This window comes from Conger conger, chromosome 4 (assembly GCF_963514075.1).
Source record: "Conger conger chromosome 4, fConCon1.1, whole genome shotgun sequence".
Lineage (NCBI taxonomy): Eukaryota > Metazoa > Chordata > Actinopteri > Anguilliformes > Congridae > Conger > Conger conger.
In genome coordinates, this window is record NC_083763.1 from 19,742,863 (window position 1) to 19,765,388 (window position 22,526).

Below are 22,526 nucleotides of genomic sequence, written 5' to 3' on the forward strand. Positions count from 1 at the left end.
CATAGTAACATTTACAATCCCAACATCTTAATGTTTACAAAATAATGATTATTTCTGGCCTCATAATTTAAATAAAGGCATACTGTACGGAAATAAAATAAGTAGGATCAGTGAAAACCTGTGAAAACATAACATAAAATGTTAAACAGCGCCCCCAATAATGTCTGGGACAAAAACCCATCATTTATTTATTTGCCTCTGTACTCCACAGTTTGAGATTTGTAATAAAAAAATCACCATTCATGAAAAAATCATCAAGAATCCAAGGTATCAAATGAGCCTCAAACCATAGTGCTGCTGCCAGATATGCAGCAGATACTAAAATATTAGTTTCTCCTGAATATTTTTGTATTGTATTTAACAGGAAAATTTGTCAGGAGAAACAATTATTTTCGTATTTACTGCATATCTGGCAGAAACACAGTGGTTTGAGGCTCATTTGTTACCTTGGACCCTTGATGACTTAGTTAAGCAACAAATGTGTTCCATACTGTATCAGCATAATTTACAGCTGAATCTCATCTCACCCCCCAATTCTCATAGATTCAAATGCTTGTAGTATTTGTAGCAAGACTTTTAGTATTGCTTGTAGGATATGCTAGCGGTACTTGCAATCTGTGGACTTCTGTACTTCAAATGCTACAAAGTCTGGAAAGTATTTGCAATGACACATTTTTTTTGCATAATAATATATTTGTAGACTTTTCCGCTCTAGAAGCAACTGTGATGTCTGGAGTCTTATGGCAAGGCCTTCCAGTTAGAAATTAATGTTAATGAATGCTAAAACATTCCAAATACTCTGACCCTGCTGTAAATAGTAATGATTATGCTTTCTATGAAAGTTTGCCAACATTCTCTTATTAACTGCATAATTTGGTTGTTTCATACTCCAAAGTGCTTGGCTGCTTGGCACTGAAAGCCTGTAAAGCCACAAGTATTCTGACTACTTCTGTGGGCGATAACTTCAACCGATGACGAAGCAAGCAGGAGAACAAGTCTAGTGGTTGGGGACCAGGTGGTGACAGCCTATTGACACGGTCACGGATCTCTACCAACTGAAGAAGGGCAGAATCCTGTGATCCCTGAGTGTATGGGTAATCCAGCTGCAGAATCAGGTCCTGAATTGCTTCCGGGTCAAAGTGCATACTGTACCCAAATACCTGCATACTGTTAATTTTCATGTATCCCAAATTTTGGGAAGGGTCCATGAACTCTAGTGGTTCTAAATAGACAGTGCTGTTTCCTTGGGCCAACGTCGTCTTTATGCGGCTCCTCAGATAGAAGTGCACTGTCTCAAAAAATGTTTTCCATTTGTTGCCCAAAGTCAAGGTCCAGTTGTAACAGTCAAGAGGTATATCTAACTTTGTCCTTTCCCAATCAGGGTAACTATTTTGATCAATGGGCATGATCCAGCTTTCAGAGTGGCTGCCACCAAAAGGGTTTATATAAACTGATAGCAGTGGTTCCAACGTACTGTTTTTCGTGAGACATATCTGAAGGGATATGCCCAGGAGCATGTGTACATGGTTGGACTTGAACTTGTTGCTCTTCAGTGTGAGCAACATTCTTTTTCGCCAAGATGGATCAAACCAACTGTTTAGTCTCATGTCATTGCTGATGAAGATGGCATGCACTGTGATACGACTATCACACTTCTGGAGCAGGTATTTCAACTCCAGGTCTTGCAGATCTGTCTCGAAGCCAATGTAGTGATCTGTGGAATCGGGCACCTCATACCTGCATGTTCCCTGGCTGAGCATGTATCCTGCGTTACAGTTAGCACACCGTGTTCTGTTCTCATGGAAACAAGAGTCACAGAATGGGCCCTCGCCAACCGTACATGGGACGACTGCTTGACAGGATGGGTGTTCGTAGGGACAAGAACAGCTTCGCATCTCTTCTATATAGGTTCCAAAGTGATTATTCTCACTGCAGTACAGGATGGACAGGATATAATTCAGCCAGTAGCCAAAAGACCTAATAATTATGAGGAAAAAAATTTGGTTAGGGTCATGTAAAAATAAACAGCTTTTTAATATCACTCCAATCTTATTGCACTTTATATAAATTGCATTGCAATCGAAATTTTAATCCTTCTGTGGAGACATGGTTTCCGGCACATTGTTGACCGTGCAAATATCTATAGTATTCCTCTGTGCGGAACTTATGATCAGCAATAAAACTGTTCTCCTGCCCTCCAACATATGCCATACTAGCAGAACATGTAAATATTCATGGAGATGGCTCCCTGAGAGGTGGGAAATAAGCAGGTGCAAGGTAATGGATGAGATCTCTGCCGCCTGTCACCGTCTGAGAAGGAAAAAATAGAGCTAAGGAATGTGCTTATATTCTTTTTCTCTGCATACACTCATTTTTTCAGAATTATGATTTAGAAAAAAATTTTAATATATATTTTATAGTATGTTTATTTGTATCTGAATGTATTGCCCTATGATTCATTTCCAGTGTGAACACTTATCAAGATAGGAAACAGGATAAAAGTGAATACAAACTATGTAAGGTTTTAAATGATAAATTCAAACAGAACCATATCAAAATGCCAATACTACAATAGTGCAAAATATCTAGTCACTGAATATGTTCTTTACTTATACATTTGGAATTGCTGACACCCAAACAAAATATTATATATTTTTATCAAGGACAGAAAAGGCCTCAAGCCTTTATAAACACATAAAGCAGACAATTCCTATATCGTCATTAGGATATCAAGGAAAAACAGCTTGAAAAATGCATGAAATCATGCACCCATCCTTCCGTTTCAGTCATGGCTGGTCAGTTGAAAACTGAAAGGTGTGTGAAGCTTTTGTGCAAGTTATATACGTTTGATACATTCTAAATCTGGGTCCAATGATGAGTTTACATTTGTGTGTCTTCTATTTAAGTCTCCCAAGCATCTGCTGTTGTTTTTATGACAAACTAGACTGGCAATGCTATGCTATGGGATATTATTTCGGTTTTACTGAGGAATTTCCCCTGGCTCACGTGGGCATGTGTGGCATTGGCAAAAAACTTTTACCTACTGTAAAAATATTTATTTTCATTGAATCACTAAAGTTCACACAGTGGATGAAAATGTGTCAAGCCCTGCAGCTCCATGCTGGAAAGGGTGGAACTTGCATATAAGGTGGCATCCTATTATGTACACCCTGCTCAAAAAGGCTCAGCACAGGTACACATTAAACAGGACAAGTAAAGTGAAGCATTTTTAGGAAAGTTGTAGAAATTACATAATGGTTCCAGGAGTAAGAAATCAATTTCAGTAATTGCTCCCGCATGAATAACCAGCACACTGAACACCGAAAAACACAATGGCAATACTTCAAAGCCCTTGTGTATTTCACTATTGTTGGACATGATAGACAACCAATAATAAATATATGGATATGTTTGAGTAGCCTTTGCTTAAGCTCACATGAGCAATATTCTCTCATGGTTTCAATTAATGGAGGAAAATAAAGATCCTTATGTTTTAAACAGAATAGCAGTTAAAACAGTTCATTGCTATAAAAATGCAAAAATGCTGTAAATGCTGCAGGTCCCTTATGGAAATACCTGATAACATCTATGATCCAAGAAGCTGCAAATAATAGATGTTCCATATCAATTTAGTTAGTTCTTGTGTTTCATATCATTTGAACTATAACCTCCATCCATCCATCCATCCATTATCTGAACCCGCTTATCCTGATCAGGGTCGCAGGGGGGCTGGAGCCTATCCCAGCATACATTGGGCGAAAGGCAGGAATACACCCTGGACAGGTCGCCAGTCCATCGCAGGGCACACACACCATTCACTCACACACTCATACCTACGGACAATTTAGACTCTCCAATCAGCCTAACGTGCATGTCTTTGGACTGTGGGAGGAAACCAGAGTACCCAGAGGAAACCCACGCAGACACGGGGAGAACATGCAAACTCCGCACAGAGAGGCCCCGGCCGACGGGGATTCGAACCCAGGACCTCCTTGCTGTGAGGCGGCAGTGCTACCCACTGCACCATCCGTGCCGCCTTGAACTATAACCTTTAAATTGGAATTCAATGCATTGAACAAAGGAGAAGGCAGAGTGGGAACATAATTATTTTGTTTTCACATGTGGGCGTTTCCTTTTTGCGTATCAGACTAGGAATTGACCAATATTAATGGAATTGTCACGTAGGTAGTGCCTACTGATAACCAAATCTACCCTCAAAGTCAAGCATGAATTAAAGCATGTTGATTAAAACTGTATTTAACAATAGGAAGTCTGTTAAGTTCCTTTACAACACAGTTGTATATTGTTAGGAGTGAGAAGCTTCAAATAATAATCCCAATTCTATCTGTACAAGGAGACATCAACATTTGATAAATTTTAGAAAACTAGAAATCAGCTCTCAGCAACAAATTGTGAATTAATGCTCTCTTTGCATTTTCCATCAAAGATGACTACTAACAGCAAAATTCAAGTTATTAGACATTATGTTATACATTTAATAATTTGATTTCATCCACAATTCATTCCTTATAATCCGAGATACATTGCAACGATGCTTGTGAATATAAAAAATATTTTTGACTTTAGAAAACAAACTTAAGACATTTTGCAAGAAATGAGAGCCAGCAAACGATTAAAAAAAATTGATTATATATTGTTGCAGGTGTGGGATTTCACTGCAATGTCGAAAACCAAAATGGTGAAAGAAAATATGTGGGTGGACTTTCTTGGTCCTCGCGGAAAATATTTAATACAAACCATAAATTGTGATTGAAACATTTGGAATGTAACATGTTATCCTACTGTGGTCAAAATTAAGTGACAGGGGTGACTGTTCCTATAAGGCAGTGATCCCCAATTTGGGGTTTCGGACCCTTTCGAAAATGAAGGAATACATATTACAGTTGTGTTCAAAATAATAGCAGTGTGTTTAAAAACGTGAGTAAAGCTCAAAATCCTTATAATAGTTTTTATTTCGATGCATTGGGAACACTGCACATTATATCCTAAATCAAAACATGAAGAAATGTGTCAATTTTTTAATTAATTTACAGAAAATGAAGAAAAATGAATATTGGGCTGTTCAAAAAAATAGCAGTGTCTGCATTTTTCTTTACAAACTCAAATATTTACTGTATAAACTGAAAAATCTTCAGGACTTAGCATTCCTGTGAATCACTAAACTAATACTTAGTTGTATAACCACGGTTTCTGAGAACTGCTTCACATCTGTGTTGCATGGAATCGACCAACTTCTGGCACCTATGAACAGGTATTTCAGCCCAGGATGATTTGACAACATTCCACAATTCCTCTGCATTTCTTGGTTTTGCCTCAGAAACAGCATTTTTGATGTCACCTCACAAGTTTTCAATCGGATTAAGGTCCGGGGATTGGGCTGGCCACTCCATAACTTTAATTTTGTTGGTCTGGAACCAAGATGCTGCTCGCTTACTGGTGTGTTTGGGGTCGTTGTCTTGTTGAAACACCCATTTCAAGGGCATTTCCTCTTCGGCATAAGGCAACATGACCTCTTCAAGTATTTTGATTCAGGCAAACTGATCCATGATCCCTTGTATGCGATAAATAGGCCCGACACCATAGTAAGAGAAACATCCCCATATCATGATGCTTGCACCACCATGCTTCACTGTCTTCAGAGTGTACTGTGGCTTGAATTCAGTGTTTGGTGGTCGTCTGACAAACTGCCTGCGTCCCTTGGACCCAAAAAGAACAATCTTACTTTCATCAGTCCACAAAATGTTTCTCCATTTCTCTTTAGGCCAGTTGAAGTGTTCTTTGGCAAATTGTATCCTCTTCAGCATGTGTCTTTTTTTTTTTTTTAACAGTGGGACTTTGCAGGGGCTTCTTGCCGATAGATTAGCTTCACACAGGCATCTTCTAATTGTCACAGTACTCACCGGTAACTTCAGACTGTCTTTGATCACCCTGGAGCTGATCATTGGAGTCTTTGCCATTCTGGCTATTCTTCGATCCATTAGAATGGTAGTCTTTCGTTTTCTTCCACGTCTCTCTGGTTTTGCTTTCCATTTTAAAGCATTGGAGATCATTTTAGCCGAGCAGCCTATTATTTTCTGCACTTCTTTATACGTTCTTCCCTCTCCAATCAACGTTTTAATCAAAGTACGCTGTTCTTTTGAACAATGTCTAGAACGACCCATTTTTCTCAGGTTTTCAGAGAGAAATGCATGCAAACACGTGCTGGCTTCATCCTTAAATAAGGGCCACCTGATTCACACCTGTTTTTTCACAGAATGAATGACCTCACTAATTGAACTCCACACTGCTATTATTTTGAACACGCCTCTTTCAATTAATTATTCAATTACACAGACTCAGGAGCATGTGTATCATGAATGTTGGGTCTGTTGGTTTTCTATGACTCTACTACACCTACTGGTAAATTATTTGCCATGTAGTAATATACTTTCTACCAAAAACAGTGATTGATCTGGTAAGTCATGTTGGACAGCTATTATTCTGAACACAACTGTATGTAGATTTGCACACTATTAATCACATAAAGATAACTGAAACCTCTGGCATTCACATAATTCTTACTTAATTTACTTATAAGACTATGAATAAAAACATTTTAGCAAGAAAAATATTTTTAGAGCTTAATTAGAATTTTATTCACCATAAAAGTAGACGCTTATCCAGTCTTGAATTTCCTGGACGCCGCCATATTTGCAAGTTTGCAAAGCATCTAGGGAGTGTGACGTAACATGTTTGCAGTTTCAGTGCAGACATAACTAGAAATTGAACAAGAGCTGACTGATCTCAAGCCCGAGAATGAAGTATAAAAACAGCTCTGAAACGACAAAGACGTGGAATGTATGTATGTTGATTAAGATATGTGTTGATCAACTATGTGATGTTTAGACTTCAAAAGTAACCCTAGATTAGAGGTAAAACTACTGAATTATCATACATTATATGCTGACCAGTATGTTTTAGTATGTTACATGAGTTTCATACAGTAATAATTAAGATTTGTAGTCTTTTGGAAAACTGTGAAAGCTAAGAATTAGATCTACATTGTTCTTGGCCTGCTTGAGGCAGCCAAAAGCTGCACAATAAGGCATTTTAAATATTGAAACTTTTAGACATAAGTCAGCTTGTTCTAATTATGTCTGAACTGACATGTAAACAACTGCAACCATGTGACGTGACGCTCCCAAGATGCTTTGGGAACTTGCCACTATGGCAGAGCCCAGGAAATTCAAGACTAAAGTTATGCCAGATCTATTACATTACCACCCGGCAGGTTCATTTGAACAAACCCGACCTATCTCGTAGCATTTGGTTAGATTAATTAGGCAGACACGACACTTAGAAGGTGAACTTTATCTGATCGTGTGCTGTTAAAATATCTCCAATAAAAAAACCTTTGAAAATGTTACAAGTGAGAAACTGCACTGCCATTGGAAAACCTGTATGAAATCCCGAATGGCTGTTAAATAAAGAGTTAGGTCCATTACCATAATTCCACATAACTTTCCACATAAAATAAAATATATTTGAACTCTTCTTCTTTTAGTGGCCTGAGCCAAGGTTGAAGGATCCAGCATTTCACAAAGCTGGAGTAGTGAGTTAACTGCAACAGCGTCATCAGGCTGGTTCAATTGCTATTCAAAACAATGTCTTAGCAAATCAGAGAGTAGGGGAAACTTCATCATGGATCTGACATGCGAGCTGCCAGAAAGTCGAAGGCAGCAGCAGCAGCTGCATCTATGAAGAAGTTAGGGTTGTGGCATCATCACTCCCACTCCCTGAGAGAAAATGTAGCATCAGATAAGTAAATGTACAAAAGTAAATGTGTGGAATGCAACCAATTTCTGTTCGATCTCTGCTCAATCAAAGCTGTGCGTTCTCTGTAGATATTAGGTGGGGAGAGATGGAGAATGATGGTCCGAGAAGAGTGTTAAAGCTCCAAAGAGTGGAGTTTTGTACCATTTTTCCCAATGACTTAATACATTTTCCTTTGGCCAATATAACAAAAGCGCAATACCTTTGAAATAAAAATTGAAATGCATTCAGTTGTGTCCCTTATTTCAAGAAAATTGTTTTGCAGAATGTTATTTCATAATCTGTATTAGCCTATAGCTCACAATGGGTGCATAATGTTGGACAAGCATGACGTGGCAAAAAAAAACCCTGCCTTTCTGTTAAACCTCATCTAAAGCTCCCGCCTACATGTTATAACTATTTGACACCTCCAGCCCTTTTCTCCTGCCACCAACCACTCTGATCCCTTCACAGCAGTGGGTGTGATGGGCCAGTCTTACACCTAGGCCACGTATAGGTGAGACTCTTGTTGAGTGGGTGTCACTTGGGATTGATCAATCCATTTCAGCGATATAGCTTGTTAAATCATGCGTGTTTGACAGTAGTGGTTCTGAGTAATCAGCCTTCAAAGATAATCACCTCTCTCAAAACATTAAAGGCTGATTTCTCAAAACCACTACTGCCACACGTAATTTAACAAGCCATATCACCAAGCCATGTTATTCTGATCTTATGGTTTTACAATGAAAAAAAAAAACTGAATAAAAAAAAAAACTAGGGGAGCCGTGGTGGCGCAACAGGCTAAAACGCAGCGGACTCGCGGTTGCAGTTTGCTGCGGTTGTACACCGGGGACCGGGGTTCGATTCTCAGTCCTGCCAAAAGCCAAATTTGGCCAGCTCACGTGGGGCAGCAATAATTGGCTCGCTGCTCCAGAGGGAGGGACTTGGCAGGGTTAGTAGATCGCCGCACAACAAGCACCTCGGGCGCCTCGGAATCACGGCAACGGGCATGAGACGAGACGGCTTGAAGAAGGCGTGTCGTTCTCCTTCGGGCCGCCGAGGGACGGGGTACGGGCGGTGTATCTAATACTACTACCTCCAATTGAATCAGATAAGGTACAATTGGCTACCAAATTGAGAGAAAAATGGGAAAAATCCCCCAAAAAAATTGTAAATAAAAAAACTAACAAAAAATATATAATTATACCCTTTACCACGTTCGATCACATATAAAGATGAATTGTTCAGTTAAGACTAACGCCTGGATCAGACGACACGATTTTGTTGCCGGCAATAAATTTCCAGCTTCAGCTCAGGAACGATGACCAGGCATCTTTACCCCTTGTAGTGTGATATAATTGCCTCATGACACCCCAACGAAACGTCTAGCATGTCAGAATCTTTTGTATTTTCCTGCCTAGTTTGACACTCATGACGATGGTCAACGACATGTTCCTTGAAGTTGACCCATATAATGACAGAGTGCTTACTGGTGCATACAGGTAAACATGGTGAAGAGAAAGAGGGATGCTGCTGTTGCTGCTGGAAACCGAGGAAATGTTTGTTGAGCAGTGGTGAGAAATAATGGAGACACTTCAGAGGCTGTGGTCAATGAAAAGAACTGGAGCTGTATTGACTGTTTTCTTGATTTTAGTTGTAGTGATTGTAAAACCACCTGATATTAAAACATGTCTTTGTATCTTCATTTCACATACCAGAGTACAAACTTCCCAAACCCCAATCTTGTTTTCATCCACGAGACCTTCTGTTTACATACTGTGAACCTGGTCGCAAGCTACATTTATGTAATGTTCTTGACATGTTAAGACATTCGTTACCTCAAGCTCTCTATGAAGGATAGACAGCCCTGTCCTCCTCTTGACACCCAGGAACAGGTCCACAATCGTTTTTTCTTTCTTTTCTTTTCTTTTCGGAACACAAGACCGCCAGCATCACACATAGTGCTTCTGTAGCCAGGATTGAAAATTTCTTGCCCTCCTCCCCGACGATGTATGAACTTGCGCAAGATCGTGATGACAGCAGATGACATTATGATGGCAGCATTTGATGATTGGTCGGAGTCATACTTGTAGTGTTGCCACTCTCCTGGCCAAGACATGGCAATAATTTATGGCACTACGATTGCCTAATCTGACATGGTGACTATTGTGAAAGACAAAAATATTGTGTAGTCTGATCCTGACAGAAGCCGAGGATATCATATTATCAATTGAAATGCAGCAGTCAAAACACTGTAAAACAATAATACATACCGTTCCCTCAGCACAACTATTTTTGGCTGTTTGTGGCATCTCTTGCTGAGAGTGAAAAGCTTGTTAACGATTCTCCGGGCTTTGCTAAGAAGTAGACCTGTGCTGATCTCCAGCTGTCTGTACCGTTGATGGACCCCAGGATCCATCTTCCAGAAGTATTCAATGGCAGATGAGTTCAAAGCATAGAATGTTGGTAGTCGTCTCACAAACATTTGGAACTCATCTATAAAAAAGATAAGAATGATTACGGTTATTTCCATTTTTAAGGTCTTTTAACCTTAATTGGTCAATCTTTCTAGTGCATTTCTCGGTTAATAACTTTCAGTTTCTCAGTTACTGATACACAAACTACACCATTTATGATGTATGCATGGGGACTCTCATGTTTCACAGGAAAAATATTAAATCAAATAAAACACAACAAATTACAGGGAACAATAGTCTTACTCATTCGGTCATACTAATTAAGCAGAACATGTTACAGATTATGAAACTCAAGCACTCATGCTCCAATTATTAATTCTTTCTTTGTTATTTTTCAGAATCTCTTGCAACTGTTCCCTGCTACCTACAGTACATGCTTCAGTAGTATACAAGTGTTTTGAGTTTTGCTACTGTGAAAAACAGACACTCTGTGTAAGCAACTCTTTCAAGGTATTTTTTAAAATCACTGACTTCAAGCATACCCGAATCTTCAAATTCCCGGTTAGCTTGTGTCCAGGCTTCTCTAATATTTCTTAAATTCTCCTCCATGGCACGGACATCAACCTCAGGGCAATTGCAATGTGGGAATCTTGCACTGCATTGGCACCAGCAGTCATTGTCCTTGCACACAAACTCGCCCTCAAAGTTACAACCAATGTAGTTAAGGGCTGCCTCCATGAAGCGACTCTTCAAGTAGTCTGGTAAAATAACCTGTAATCCTGGGAAAATCACTACCATATTAGTAATTTGGGAACACAATCTTTGGAAATATACAATAAATTGAACAATTAATTTACAACTCCACCACGGCTAGGAAAACGGTACACAAAAACATTACTAACATAACTGGAACACGGTTTTTGAAGTACTAAAAACTTATGTTTGAACAACTATGCATGAACTGAATTAAATGAGTAAATTGACAAAGGACACAATTATTATGTCATTCTCCAAATTCTTCAACTGTTTCTAAGAATGTGAACTGTATCAGCACAATACTTTAATAAGAGTAAATATGCTTTACCTTGTAAATAAATCTTATTCTCAGGACTGTGAACCAGAACAGAACTGACTGAATCGAGGTTGTCATAGTTACTGCATCCAAGAGGACCTGTCCTTGTTTCAGTCACCTGAAGGGAAAGACAGAGAAATGGCTATATTCTGAGATAGAGAATGGCAATGTGTAGTGGTGGTGGAGTCATTAAATAAGATTAACAATACACATTCCTGTATTATCTGATACACCAAAAAGTACTTTTACTATTTATTTGGATATTTAAACCATCAGAAGTGAGAATGGGTCAGAAAGAAAAATGGTTATATAGTCTAGGTGTGCCTCCTTTTTCATCAATTTATTACTAATTAAAAATATGCAAATATAATCTAAAAACATTATTGAATCTTCAGGCTTGTCATTATGATGTATTTGAAATTACCTGCATCATTACCAGCACAACATATACATACATAGTATGCTGCGGAGCAGCCCGATTTTGTAAATGATTTGAAATTAAATTAATTCCCATTTAGTGACATATTGCAGTATAAAGATTGAAGCTCATCTTTAGTGCTGTCATGGCACATGGACTGCCATGCCAGGATGCTGTTCATGCTTTTGTTTTTAAAAATGTCCATACATTGACAACTACATAGAATTAGTCCTCAGAAAAGGTATTCAGAATTTCTCTAATTCAAAACGATTTCAAAGCTTTCAAAGACAGAAATGTATGTATATGAAGCCCCACTGCTGCTTCATCCACTGACCCACTAAGCAGACACAGTCTCTTGCTCCTCCTTGCCCTCACAATCACAGCTCAATCATCCTTGACAAAAGTGTGATTTAAAGTTGTTGTAAATCAAACTTCCTCAGGCAAATTGGAAGACAAAATGGCAGCCTCCAGGCAAATATATCGCTTGCCTTGTCACTTACAAATTATTCTCTGCTTTACACTGGCTTCTTTTACAATTTTCCCAATGGACCAATTTGAGTTACCACATCACTGTCACTAGATTAGTGACAATCTGTGATTTTCATCAGAAATAGGTTGTCCTCTGTGTGCTAAAAAATTTGCATTTCTTTCACATCATCTTAAATGTCACTATGAATATAATAATCTGTAACAGTATACAGTATATCTAACAAAAAAGCATTCATTATTGAAATGCAAAGCCATCGCAGGGTCTGCAGAAAAGCCAACCATGTACGGAACGTGATTCAAACATGAAAAAGATGAATATCTACTAGACAGCCCATTCTTTTTCATATTATTATATTGTTACACTCTGCTATTTTAGAGAATTGTCACAATAAAAAATTATTAAGAAGAAAGTTCAACCACAATTCAAAAACCTATGCAGAATTTTACATCCTTCAACTGATGATCCAAACTATAACAGTCCAAGAGACCTCAACAGGGACCACCAGATTACTTTATAACACTGACAGATGTCTGACTTGGAGGGAAAATTTACCATATGCAAATATTAAGTTGAGGGGTTTCTTTGCATAGCAATGAGACCATCTGCAGCAACAACCCAGTTAAACATATGCAGTCATATCATAAATAAGGAATATGTCTAATAAAACCTAGACTGGATGGAGTTTTCTGGCTGTATCCTGAGCATGAACTATTTGTCATTACTTACTTTGGGATTACAGCCTACTGTGGAACAGAATACAATTTTAATAATAGAGACATAGCCTTATCCTTCAATATTATAAAATGATTATATTGTCCTCTAATCAAAGGAACATGACACCGGTAATCACATTTCTGCCATATTTTCCAAAACAAACATTCTACTGTGCTGTGAAAAAGTATTTGCCCCCTTCCCTCTATTATGGCATATTTTTCACACTGAATGGATTCCGGTTTTTAGGTAAAATGTAATATCAGAAAAAAGGAACTGTATTTTTCTTTTTTTTGTAAATGGGTCCTTAAAGGAGCAACATGATTGGTGAATGTGACACTTGCTAGTTGATTTTAGGCAACAATAAAACAAATGTGCATAATTGTTTCATTATTCAGTCATTTAAATGCATTTCTTTTTCTAAACCTAAATTTCTATAAAAGCTATAAAAGTTTGCCCAAACTGTCTGGCCGTGGTAATGAGAACTGTTTGACAGACCATGCCCCCACTTTCAAGACATTGTTGTTTGTTACCATAGCTACCTCCATGATACACGCTCATCTTGGGAGACCAGATAGCTAACTTAGTATGTGTATATTAGTATAACTATCAATAGCTAAGGTAAGGATGCTGACTTATCCAATAATGATTTTTGCTAGCTAGCTAGCCAAGTTAAGATAAAAACAGAACTATAACGTCCTTATGAAAGAAACTAGCTAGCTAGCGATGCCTGTAGGCCAGCACTAACTATGGGTCAGGAGTTATATGGGAGGGATAAGGGGAGTGGTTATCTCATGTGACGTATTACGAGAAGAATGTTCTCAATCGGCTGAAAATAGGACAATACATTTAAAATGCTTACTTCTTCAATTCTAAAGAAGGGACATATTTAATGCTTTCATCGTGTTTCTGCAATGCCCTCTTGTGCAAATTGCATATAAAAACCTAGAAAGTGTGACCAGCCACCATGTTACTCCTTTAAAATCTAAGCAAAGCAAAGTGCTTATCTGCAGAAATGTGCATGTCAGAAACTGAATCAAAAACTGAGCCATTCGTAAACCATCAGGGGACTAAAAAACGAATTTATCAAATCCTGCACAAGCTGAGTTCAGGCCTAAATTAAACCATGCCACACTCTTTCATCATTTTACTTTGGATGAGGAATTCACTTTCACTCAGGCTCTTTCTCTTCTCTCACTTTCTCAACTTCATTTGCTAATCCTGTCTGCAGCAATGAGGAAAAAAAAGGAAATACTCCACCCCTCACTGCCTGTTCTCGAGAAGCGTCTCTCACAAGCACAATATTTCAACATAATCCAGGCAATCAGGTCACCCAGACTTTATATGAACAATTTCCTCCAGATAGATTCCAGTTAACATCTAAGAGCAATAAATCTTATTGCAAATGAATAAAACTGCATCTACATTGGGCTCCAGAATTATTTGCACCCTTAATAAAAATGTAGTAAAAAGGCTGCGTATAATAAAAAAACATGGATAATGATCTATATTATGTTCAAACATACAGAAAAACTATATACTTTCATTTCCATACATTTGCTCTCATGTTTGAATTTTTTTAAATGTAGTTATTCTTTCTGAAAATCACAGGTGCCAAAATTATTGGCGCCCCAAATAATTATTGTGTAGAAAATAAAACAAAGTGAAATAGGCAATACATTGTTACTTTCATTTAGCTAATCTCAATCTAAAGGAACTATATTGTACCATTCCATCGCTTCCTGTTTCACTAGAGTATAAAAAAATGAGGGAACAAGCATGCAATATCCCTTTGTCAATATTGGAGTTCTATAATGGGGTCACCAAGTCTGAAATAAAATAATACAATGGAACCTCCATACCAGCAAACTTTCGTAGGGTGGCATAAAGACAGCCCTTACTGAGCACAATAAACAAAACCAAGCATCTTGAGTTTGCCAAACCTGACTGAAATTATGGCTATGGTCAGATGACACAAAAATTGTTTTGGCCATACACATCATGACATTTTTGGTGGCAAAATAGAGTTCTGCATGGAGGAGTGGTCAAAAATCCCTCCAAATGTCTTCTCTAAACTTATCACAGGAAAATATGCATGGCTGTCGTCTTTGCCTGGGGTGTTTGTACAAAGTATTAAATCAGGGTGCCAATAATTGTGGAACCTGTTTTTTTGGGAAATTCATTTTTTATTTGAAAAATATAAGACATTAATAAAGCACACAATAGGATTAAAATAAAGAAGCTTATGCTAATAGCTGTATACATTTTTTGGTTTCCAGCACTTTTTGTGTATATTTATCAAGGGTGTCAATAATTCTAGAGCCCACTGTATGAATCTAATTTAAAAGCTTCTATTTGTATTCACATAGAAGTATTGGCTTTTCTTACCCATGCTCACCATTATGTTTAAGAATAATAATTATGATTAATTTATTATTAATTTTCTATTAATTAGTGTTGGACACCATATTTGAAATAGCTGACAAATAGGGTTAGCTCATTTCGAAATAATTTCGCTGGAACAAGTCATGTATCACACATGAGCAATTCCACGCTTACATTTCTTTAAAAAAACTACAAAAAAAACAAGGACCAGTTACCCTAGCATCCACATCACAACATGCCTTATGTTTTAATGTCATCATTGTGAAGCTAATATATATGCCTTTCTGATGGTATGAATGTCAAATTTGTCATTTGATCTCAACACAAATGCACCTTTAAGGACTTTCTATCTAATTATCTTTGTCTGAGTGCTTTAGCAGAATTTTGCTGAAGCAGATTAGTGTGGTGTCCTACAGCACATGATCTATCTACTGAACATTCCAGAAAGAAGAATGGTACATTCCAGAAAGAAGAATGGTACTCAGGACTATCATCACATTGTCATGTAATCACTATGGATTGCATTAGCCATATAGCCCTTCATTCAAGTTATGTTAATTTACAGAACTTCATAGCAAAGGTATGTATAATGAGCTGGAAAATGAGCAGTCTCTCTCTCTCTCTCTCATGCACACGCACACACACAGTCTCACACGCTCTCACATACACACACTGCACACAGCCACCATACAGAGCAGAAATAGTTCACCTTAATGGCAGTGGAGGCTATCTGGAGGTGGTGCAGCTTGCGCAGCGTGCTCTCTCTGTCAATGAAGTAGGAGGCCGCCAGCTGGTGGAGTGTCTCCAGGGTCACTCCGGTGCTGTTTGAGTCACCAACATCCACTCTCCTACTCAACTTCCTCTTATCCACAAAGATAGTCAAGGATTCCTCACCTGCACAAACACATCCATATTAGACCCTGCAACATCACTAAACTACTTACATGGAAAGATGGCTGTTTTGTTGAACAGATTTTAAACCACCAATACAAATTATGTTTGGCAAAAAAAGCTCATTTCCATAAATAAGAAATATTGCTTTCAAAAACCTGAGCAGTCTGTCTTTCATAATAGAATATGTATATAAAACCTTTGAGCTGACTATTGTCAGATTTTTCAAAAATTACCTCCCAGTGTAGCAGACAACAGAAAGTGTGTGCCATATTTTCTGATGATGTTCTCCATGATCATTCTGAGGGTAGGCCTCCTCCCCAACAGTCTGACATTCTGCATGAATTCAGGATCAAGAGGCAGGGCAAAGCCATTGTTGTTCCGCCTCTCTAGCACCAGACTGTTGACCTTCCAACGACCAAACTCTCTACAAAATCATACAAAGCATTTCATTAGGGATCACTATCTATGAGTGAAACTTAGTTTGAACACATGTTGACAAGAGAGTGACATGAGTGCCATTCAGTCCATGTGTGCAGGAAACGACTTTTGAAGCAGTTAATGTGAGGACCAACCTAACAACAACCAAACTCAAAACATGTTCATGTAAGATTTGCTCGTCATTGAAAGGGGAAATGGCTGAATTAATGTTCTACTAAAATGCAGTTAGAGTGTACTTACTTTGAGTTTTTAGTCACATCAACCATCATTTGAGTGAGCAACATTTAATTTGTAAAACTAACATATACCTTACTGTGTCACCATAATGTATGAATTATGGCATGTCACTTATTTAAAATTAAATAGTATCATATTAAATGCTGGGTATAGAGTATTCCATACTCTAACATGGTCATTTTCTGGCAATATGCTTGCTAGGCTAGAATATAGTAGAATATTCACAGGCTGATATTAAAGAATGCTGTTTCAATGTACTTTCATTAAATAGGCGAGGCCCTATTTTCCACTATTTATGTATTTTTTTGTGAATACAAATTTGCTTGACTCAATTTAAAACACTACAAATTCTTTGTAAATAACATAAAGTCTAACCATACTGCAAAACACAACAACGTCCCTTGCCTCTAGCTGTCTGTCAAATCGTTCCAATCAAATCTAACCTGAAAATTTTTTTTATGAAGACTCAGTTCATTATGGCCTGTTACATTACAGTTAATTTATATAGAGCGGCAATTGTAAGCACTTGATCCACAAAGGTGTGGAACGAGAGAGCTTAACCATGATCGGCATTGTGTCTCAATAGAGGTGCTTGATTGACATTTATGGATTGCCTTGTCAGCACAGAGTAAACCATCCAGTGAGGAGCGTTGGGGACTTTTGTGAAGAACTACCTGCCAACCTTCCTGCTGAGACCTTGGGCAACGCAGAAGAAGATAACAGAAGTGATGGAGAAATTGTACCTATCTAAAAAAATATTTATATATAAATAAATGAAAAGACATCGGTCAAATAGGTAATTGGATCACATTTGAGCTTTATATCAGCTGTCCATTGCACTCTCTTTTAAGAATAGAGTTCAACTGATGGTAAGCCATTTTACATTTTAGTAAGAGGAAGAACTTCAGAATCACTCATTTTTAGTGTACATCAGGTAGGCAAACAACAGTCCGTGAAATAGATAGAGGGAAGCCAGTGTCCATATCAATTGATATATTTGCACTGAGTAGAGTGATGCTGTTTTAAGGGGAAAAAAGACTGTAGAATGCTCTGTTTCAGAATTAATGTTGAATAACAAAAAACATTTGATCACAAAAATGTATAGCGAATATTTCAATCACTAGCATAATGTACTTCTTAGTTTTGTTGTATAAAAAACACTCAATTCACTACACTTCAATGAGCTATACTGTAGGCCTACATTCAATCATTCCTCCCTCCTCACATTCCCTCAGCCTCTATGTTTTAAACACGTTTCATATTATACACTCACTGAGTACATATACTAATACTGGGTAGGGCCTCCCTTTGCTCTCAAAACAGCCTCAATTTTTGTGGCATGGATTCCACAAGATGTTGAAAACATTCCTTTGCGATTCTGTTCTATGCTGACAAGATTGCATCACACAATTTATGCAGATTTGTCAGCTGCACATGCATGCTGCAGTTTATCCCGTTCTACCATATTCCAAAGGTGTTCTTCTGGATTCAGATCCGGTGACTGGGAAGGTCACTGAAGAGCATTACATTATGGCCATGAAGGGATGCACAAGGTCAGCAACAATACTTAAATAGGCTATAGCATTCAGCCGATAATTGATTGTTATTAACGGGCCCAAAGTTTGCCAACAAAACATTCCCCACACCATGACACCACCGCCACCAGCTTGGACTGTTGAAAAAAGGCAGGGTCCATGGATTCATGCTCTTGGCCTCAAATTCTGGCCCTACCCTCAGCGCTTGTGTCCACTGCAGCCTCAGCTTTCTGTTCCTGGCTGACAGAAGTAGAACCCAAAGTGGTCTTCTGCTGTTGTACCCCATCCGGCCCATCCGAGGTTCAATGTGTTGTGCATTCTGAGATGCTTTTCTGCTCACCACAATTGTACAGAATGGTTATCGGAGTTACCGTAGCCTTTCTGTCAGCTCGAACCAGGCCCGTCTCCGTTGACCTCTCTCTTCAATAAGGCGTTTCCATTACATTACATTAACAATATTTTGGCAGACGCTCTTATCCACAGCAACATACAGTTGATTAGACAATGCAGGAGACAATCCTCCCCTGGAGCAATGCAGGGTTAAGGGCCTTGCTCAAGGGCTCAGATCTTGCGGATCTTATTGTGGCTACACCGGGGATCGCCCCACCAACCGTGCGGGTCCCAGTCATGTACCTTAACCACTATGCTACAGGCCGCCCCATTTCCATCTGCAGAACTGCCCCTAACTGGATGTTTTTTTTGTTTTTCACACAATGCTGAGTAAACTCTAGAGACTGTTGTGTGTGAAAATCTCAGGAGATCAGCAGTTGCCCATCTGGCACTCTCAATCACAAATAACAAATTACGAAATAACTGAGATCACATTTTTTCCCCATTCTGATGGTTGCTGTGAACATTAACTGAAACTCTTGACCTGTATCTCCATGATTTTATGTATTGCACTGCTGCCACACGTTTGGTTGATTAGATATTTGTATGAATAAGTAGGTGTTCAGGTGTTCCTAATAAAGTGCTCAGTGAGTGTATGTTTATGATATTTGAAATATTTGAATTATTTGAAATCAGTACTTAATTTATGCTTATATGTTTACAATTTAACATTGTTTAAAACAAATATCTAAAAAATAAAATCAGTGAAAGTATTATACACTTCCAGACAATCTTGCCAAATCTGATTTAACAGTGTTAACAACTAGCATTTTGAAATGTATCTAATACACCATTATTAAGGTGAGAAGCTAAAATACATCAATACTCCAACTGAACTGACGGTCATTCCATATACACAGGCAAATAGCTACATTTATTTATAAATTAATTACTGGAATAAAATACTCTGCATTTGGAAGTAACTTAAATTCAGATTTTAATCTGGCAGACTGTCCTTCTTTAGGTGGATTTACAGGAAATTATTGTGAAATGAAATGAAATTATTAGTATTGCATACTGAAAAACTCATTTCACACTTGATTTGGAATGCAATGCAAAGTATATATATATATATTTTTTTTTTTTTTCATTGTATCAATATATACACTGTGTTTTCAGCATTAAGAGACTATTGTCACACCAAATTTAACACAGTTCGATGATGACACAAACTACATCAATGTTAATTCAAATGTTTTCCAATATTGGGAATATTGGCAATGATTTTGCTTGCAATGTTACAGACAAATGTGGAAACAATGATCCTTCAACAGAAACATTCATATAATTATTTCAAAGACCCATATCTCCAGGAATCCAAAGGGATGTTCCTACATAACTACACAACTCACAAGACAGTGCATAAGATATCATTCTTATCAGTGGTGATAAGAGTTCTGTCAGATTATACAGAAAATTAAAGTTTAGCAGAAAGGTTACCAGATATTCGGTCACAAGTTCACATACTTGTCAACAAGCATATGTTTGCTGCTTTTTGATGGTCTTTTTATGTCTGCTGGAGCTGGAGACATACACTAACAGAGCACTTTATTTTGACTTTAGTACACCTACTTATTCATGTGATTATCTAATCAGCCAATTGTGTGGCAGCTGTGCAATGCATACAATCATGCAGATACAGGTGAGCAGTTCCAGGTAATGTTCACATCAACCATGAGAATGGGGAAAAAATGTGATCTAATTGACTTTGACCGTGGAATGATTGTTGGTGGCAGACAGGGTGGTTTGAGTATCTCAGAAACTGCTGATCTCCTGCTGATTTCCATGCACACTAGTCTCTAGAGTTTGCAAAGAATGGTGGAAAAACTAAAGAAAAATCCAGTGAGCAGCAGTTCTGCAGACAGAAATGCCTTGTTAATGAGAGATGTCAGAGGAGGATGGCCAGACTGATCAAACCTGACAGGAAGGTGACAGTAACGCAAATAACCACAAATTACGACAGTGGTATGGATAAGAGCATCTAACACATCATAACTCGAACTGGATAGGCTACAGCAGTAGAAGTCTAAAAAAGAAGTCTAATAAATACTTAATAAAGTGCCCAATGAGTGTATATTGTCCTTGAGCATATTCATTTTTACTTTCAGCATACATCAGGACATTCATTTTAGAAACACAGCGAAACTGACATATCTGGTCCATCACTGTTGTGAGATCATGAGATGGCTTTAGTAATGGGATACTGAACGTATGATTGTTACAGGAACTGGTGAATCATCGTAGTTCCTTTACTATACATCAAGGAAATATATTTTACAAGGGCGGTTGAATGAAATGAGTGCATTATATAAAATATAATCTAGGGTATTTGGACAACAAAGATATTAAATATGTTTCTCGTTTTGCGTTGCAGTGTTTTGAGGCTGTGTGAACATTCAGCAGCAAAAATAATTGACCAAACTAGAATAATGCTTATGATACACATGCTTAACAGTTATTTGCCAGATTGTGTCACAATATCTAATTTCTATGATTTCCAACTCACAACACAGTCACTGTAATTGAATGTGTAATGGGCTGTATTACACAGGCTTTTAAGAGCAGATTCCACCCTGTAAGTCACCAGCAGGGGGGATCATGCATTTTGTTACAGCAATACTTTAGTTTTTGCCCCTGGCCAGAGGTGCATTTCAAAATATTAAATCACAAAGAGCCCAGAATAACCCAAATGCTACATTTTCCAACTCTGCCTATTCATCATGTTGAGTCTTTTTTGTCAAAATGTATGCTAGTCAATATATACTACTCAAATCAATTGGGATTCACTTGTTTGGTGTTTGGTTTGGTTTGGTTATCTGCCAAACAGTACAAATCAGATTACATCAATGTTGCTTGAAAAAAATGTACAAGCATGATTCATCCCAATCATATCCAAGTATTTTAGTGTTGTAGCCTATTTATTTGATAAACAATCTTCAAACAAGCAGAATGTATCACTGTATACTTCGGTCTAATTTTACTTGCACAATCTCCACTGGAATTCAGTCGAGCGTTTTATATTGGATAATAAGTGACTTGCTCCGAAAGCATTCATTTTTTATGCTATAACGGCCTGCATCATCAGATTTGTAGTTATTAGACAACATCGACGTGTTTAAATAATTTCTTTATTATAACCGAGGCGAGCCAGGGTGGGAAGTGGACTGTCCGTCAGATAGAAACCTCACCTGTAAATCTTATACTTGGTGGTGAAACCCTGCTGGTAGCGCTCCGCGAACTCTGTGAATTCCTCGGAGCGATGAAAAGGTCCTTTATCCGAAAGGAGCCAACCGAATGGACCAGCGGCATCACTGGAACTCGCTGCGGTGGCTACAACCCAACAGTAAAGGCTTAGTGTTATCCACACCCATAGAAACATTAGACTCGCCAGTCTAAAAGCAATACACCGACAGCTCATGCTTCACCCCGAGATTCTTCATTCTTTCAAAACTCCCCACGTGTCCTGGAACGACAAGAGATCAGGGATGACATTAGAATGTATTTTATGAACGACAATAAGTCGGCTTTTAACGAGTTCGATTAAGATAAGGAATACTGATATAATTCAGTTCCATTCCACACAAAAAAGGAAAAGCACTCCTCTTTCTGTAACACAGAAAATACTTCTGCCTATTCAAGTGCATATCTTCATAAACACCGATAGAACACATCACTATTAAGGTGGTAATATACTGAAAATATAGAAATATTATTATAAATCTGTTTT

General features: G+C 38.0%; 1 protein-coding gene across 1 annotated transcript; it reads right to left on the reverse strand.

Moving 5' to 3' along the window:
- Positions 1-435: 435 nt before the first annotated feature.
- On the reverse strand, positions 436-22,217 carry brinp3a.1 (bone morphogenetic protein/retinoic acid inducible neural-specific 3a, tandem duplicate 1). The gene is made up of 7 exons (XM_061239956.1): positions 21,988-22,217; positions 16,433-16,623; positions 16,015-16,199; positions 11,314-11,419; positions 10,772-11,008; positions 10,086-10,308; positions 436-1,977 (listed from the first exon to the last, which is right to left on the reverse strand). Exons 1-7 carry the CDS (start codon positions 22,215-22,217, stop codon positions 861-863), a joined length of 2,289 nt encoding a protein of 762 aa, XP_061095940.1. The 3' UTR covers positions 436-860.
- Positions 22,218-22,526: the final 309 nt, after the last annotated feature.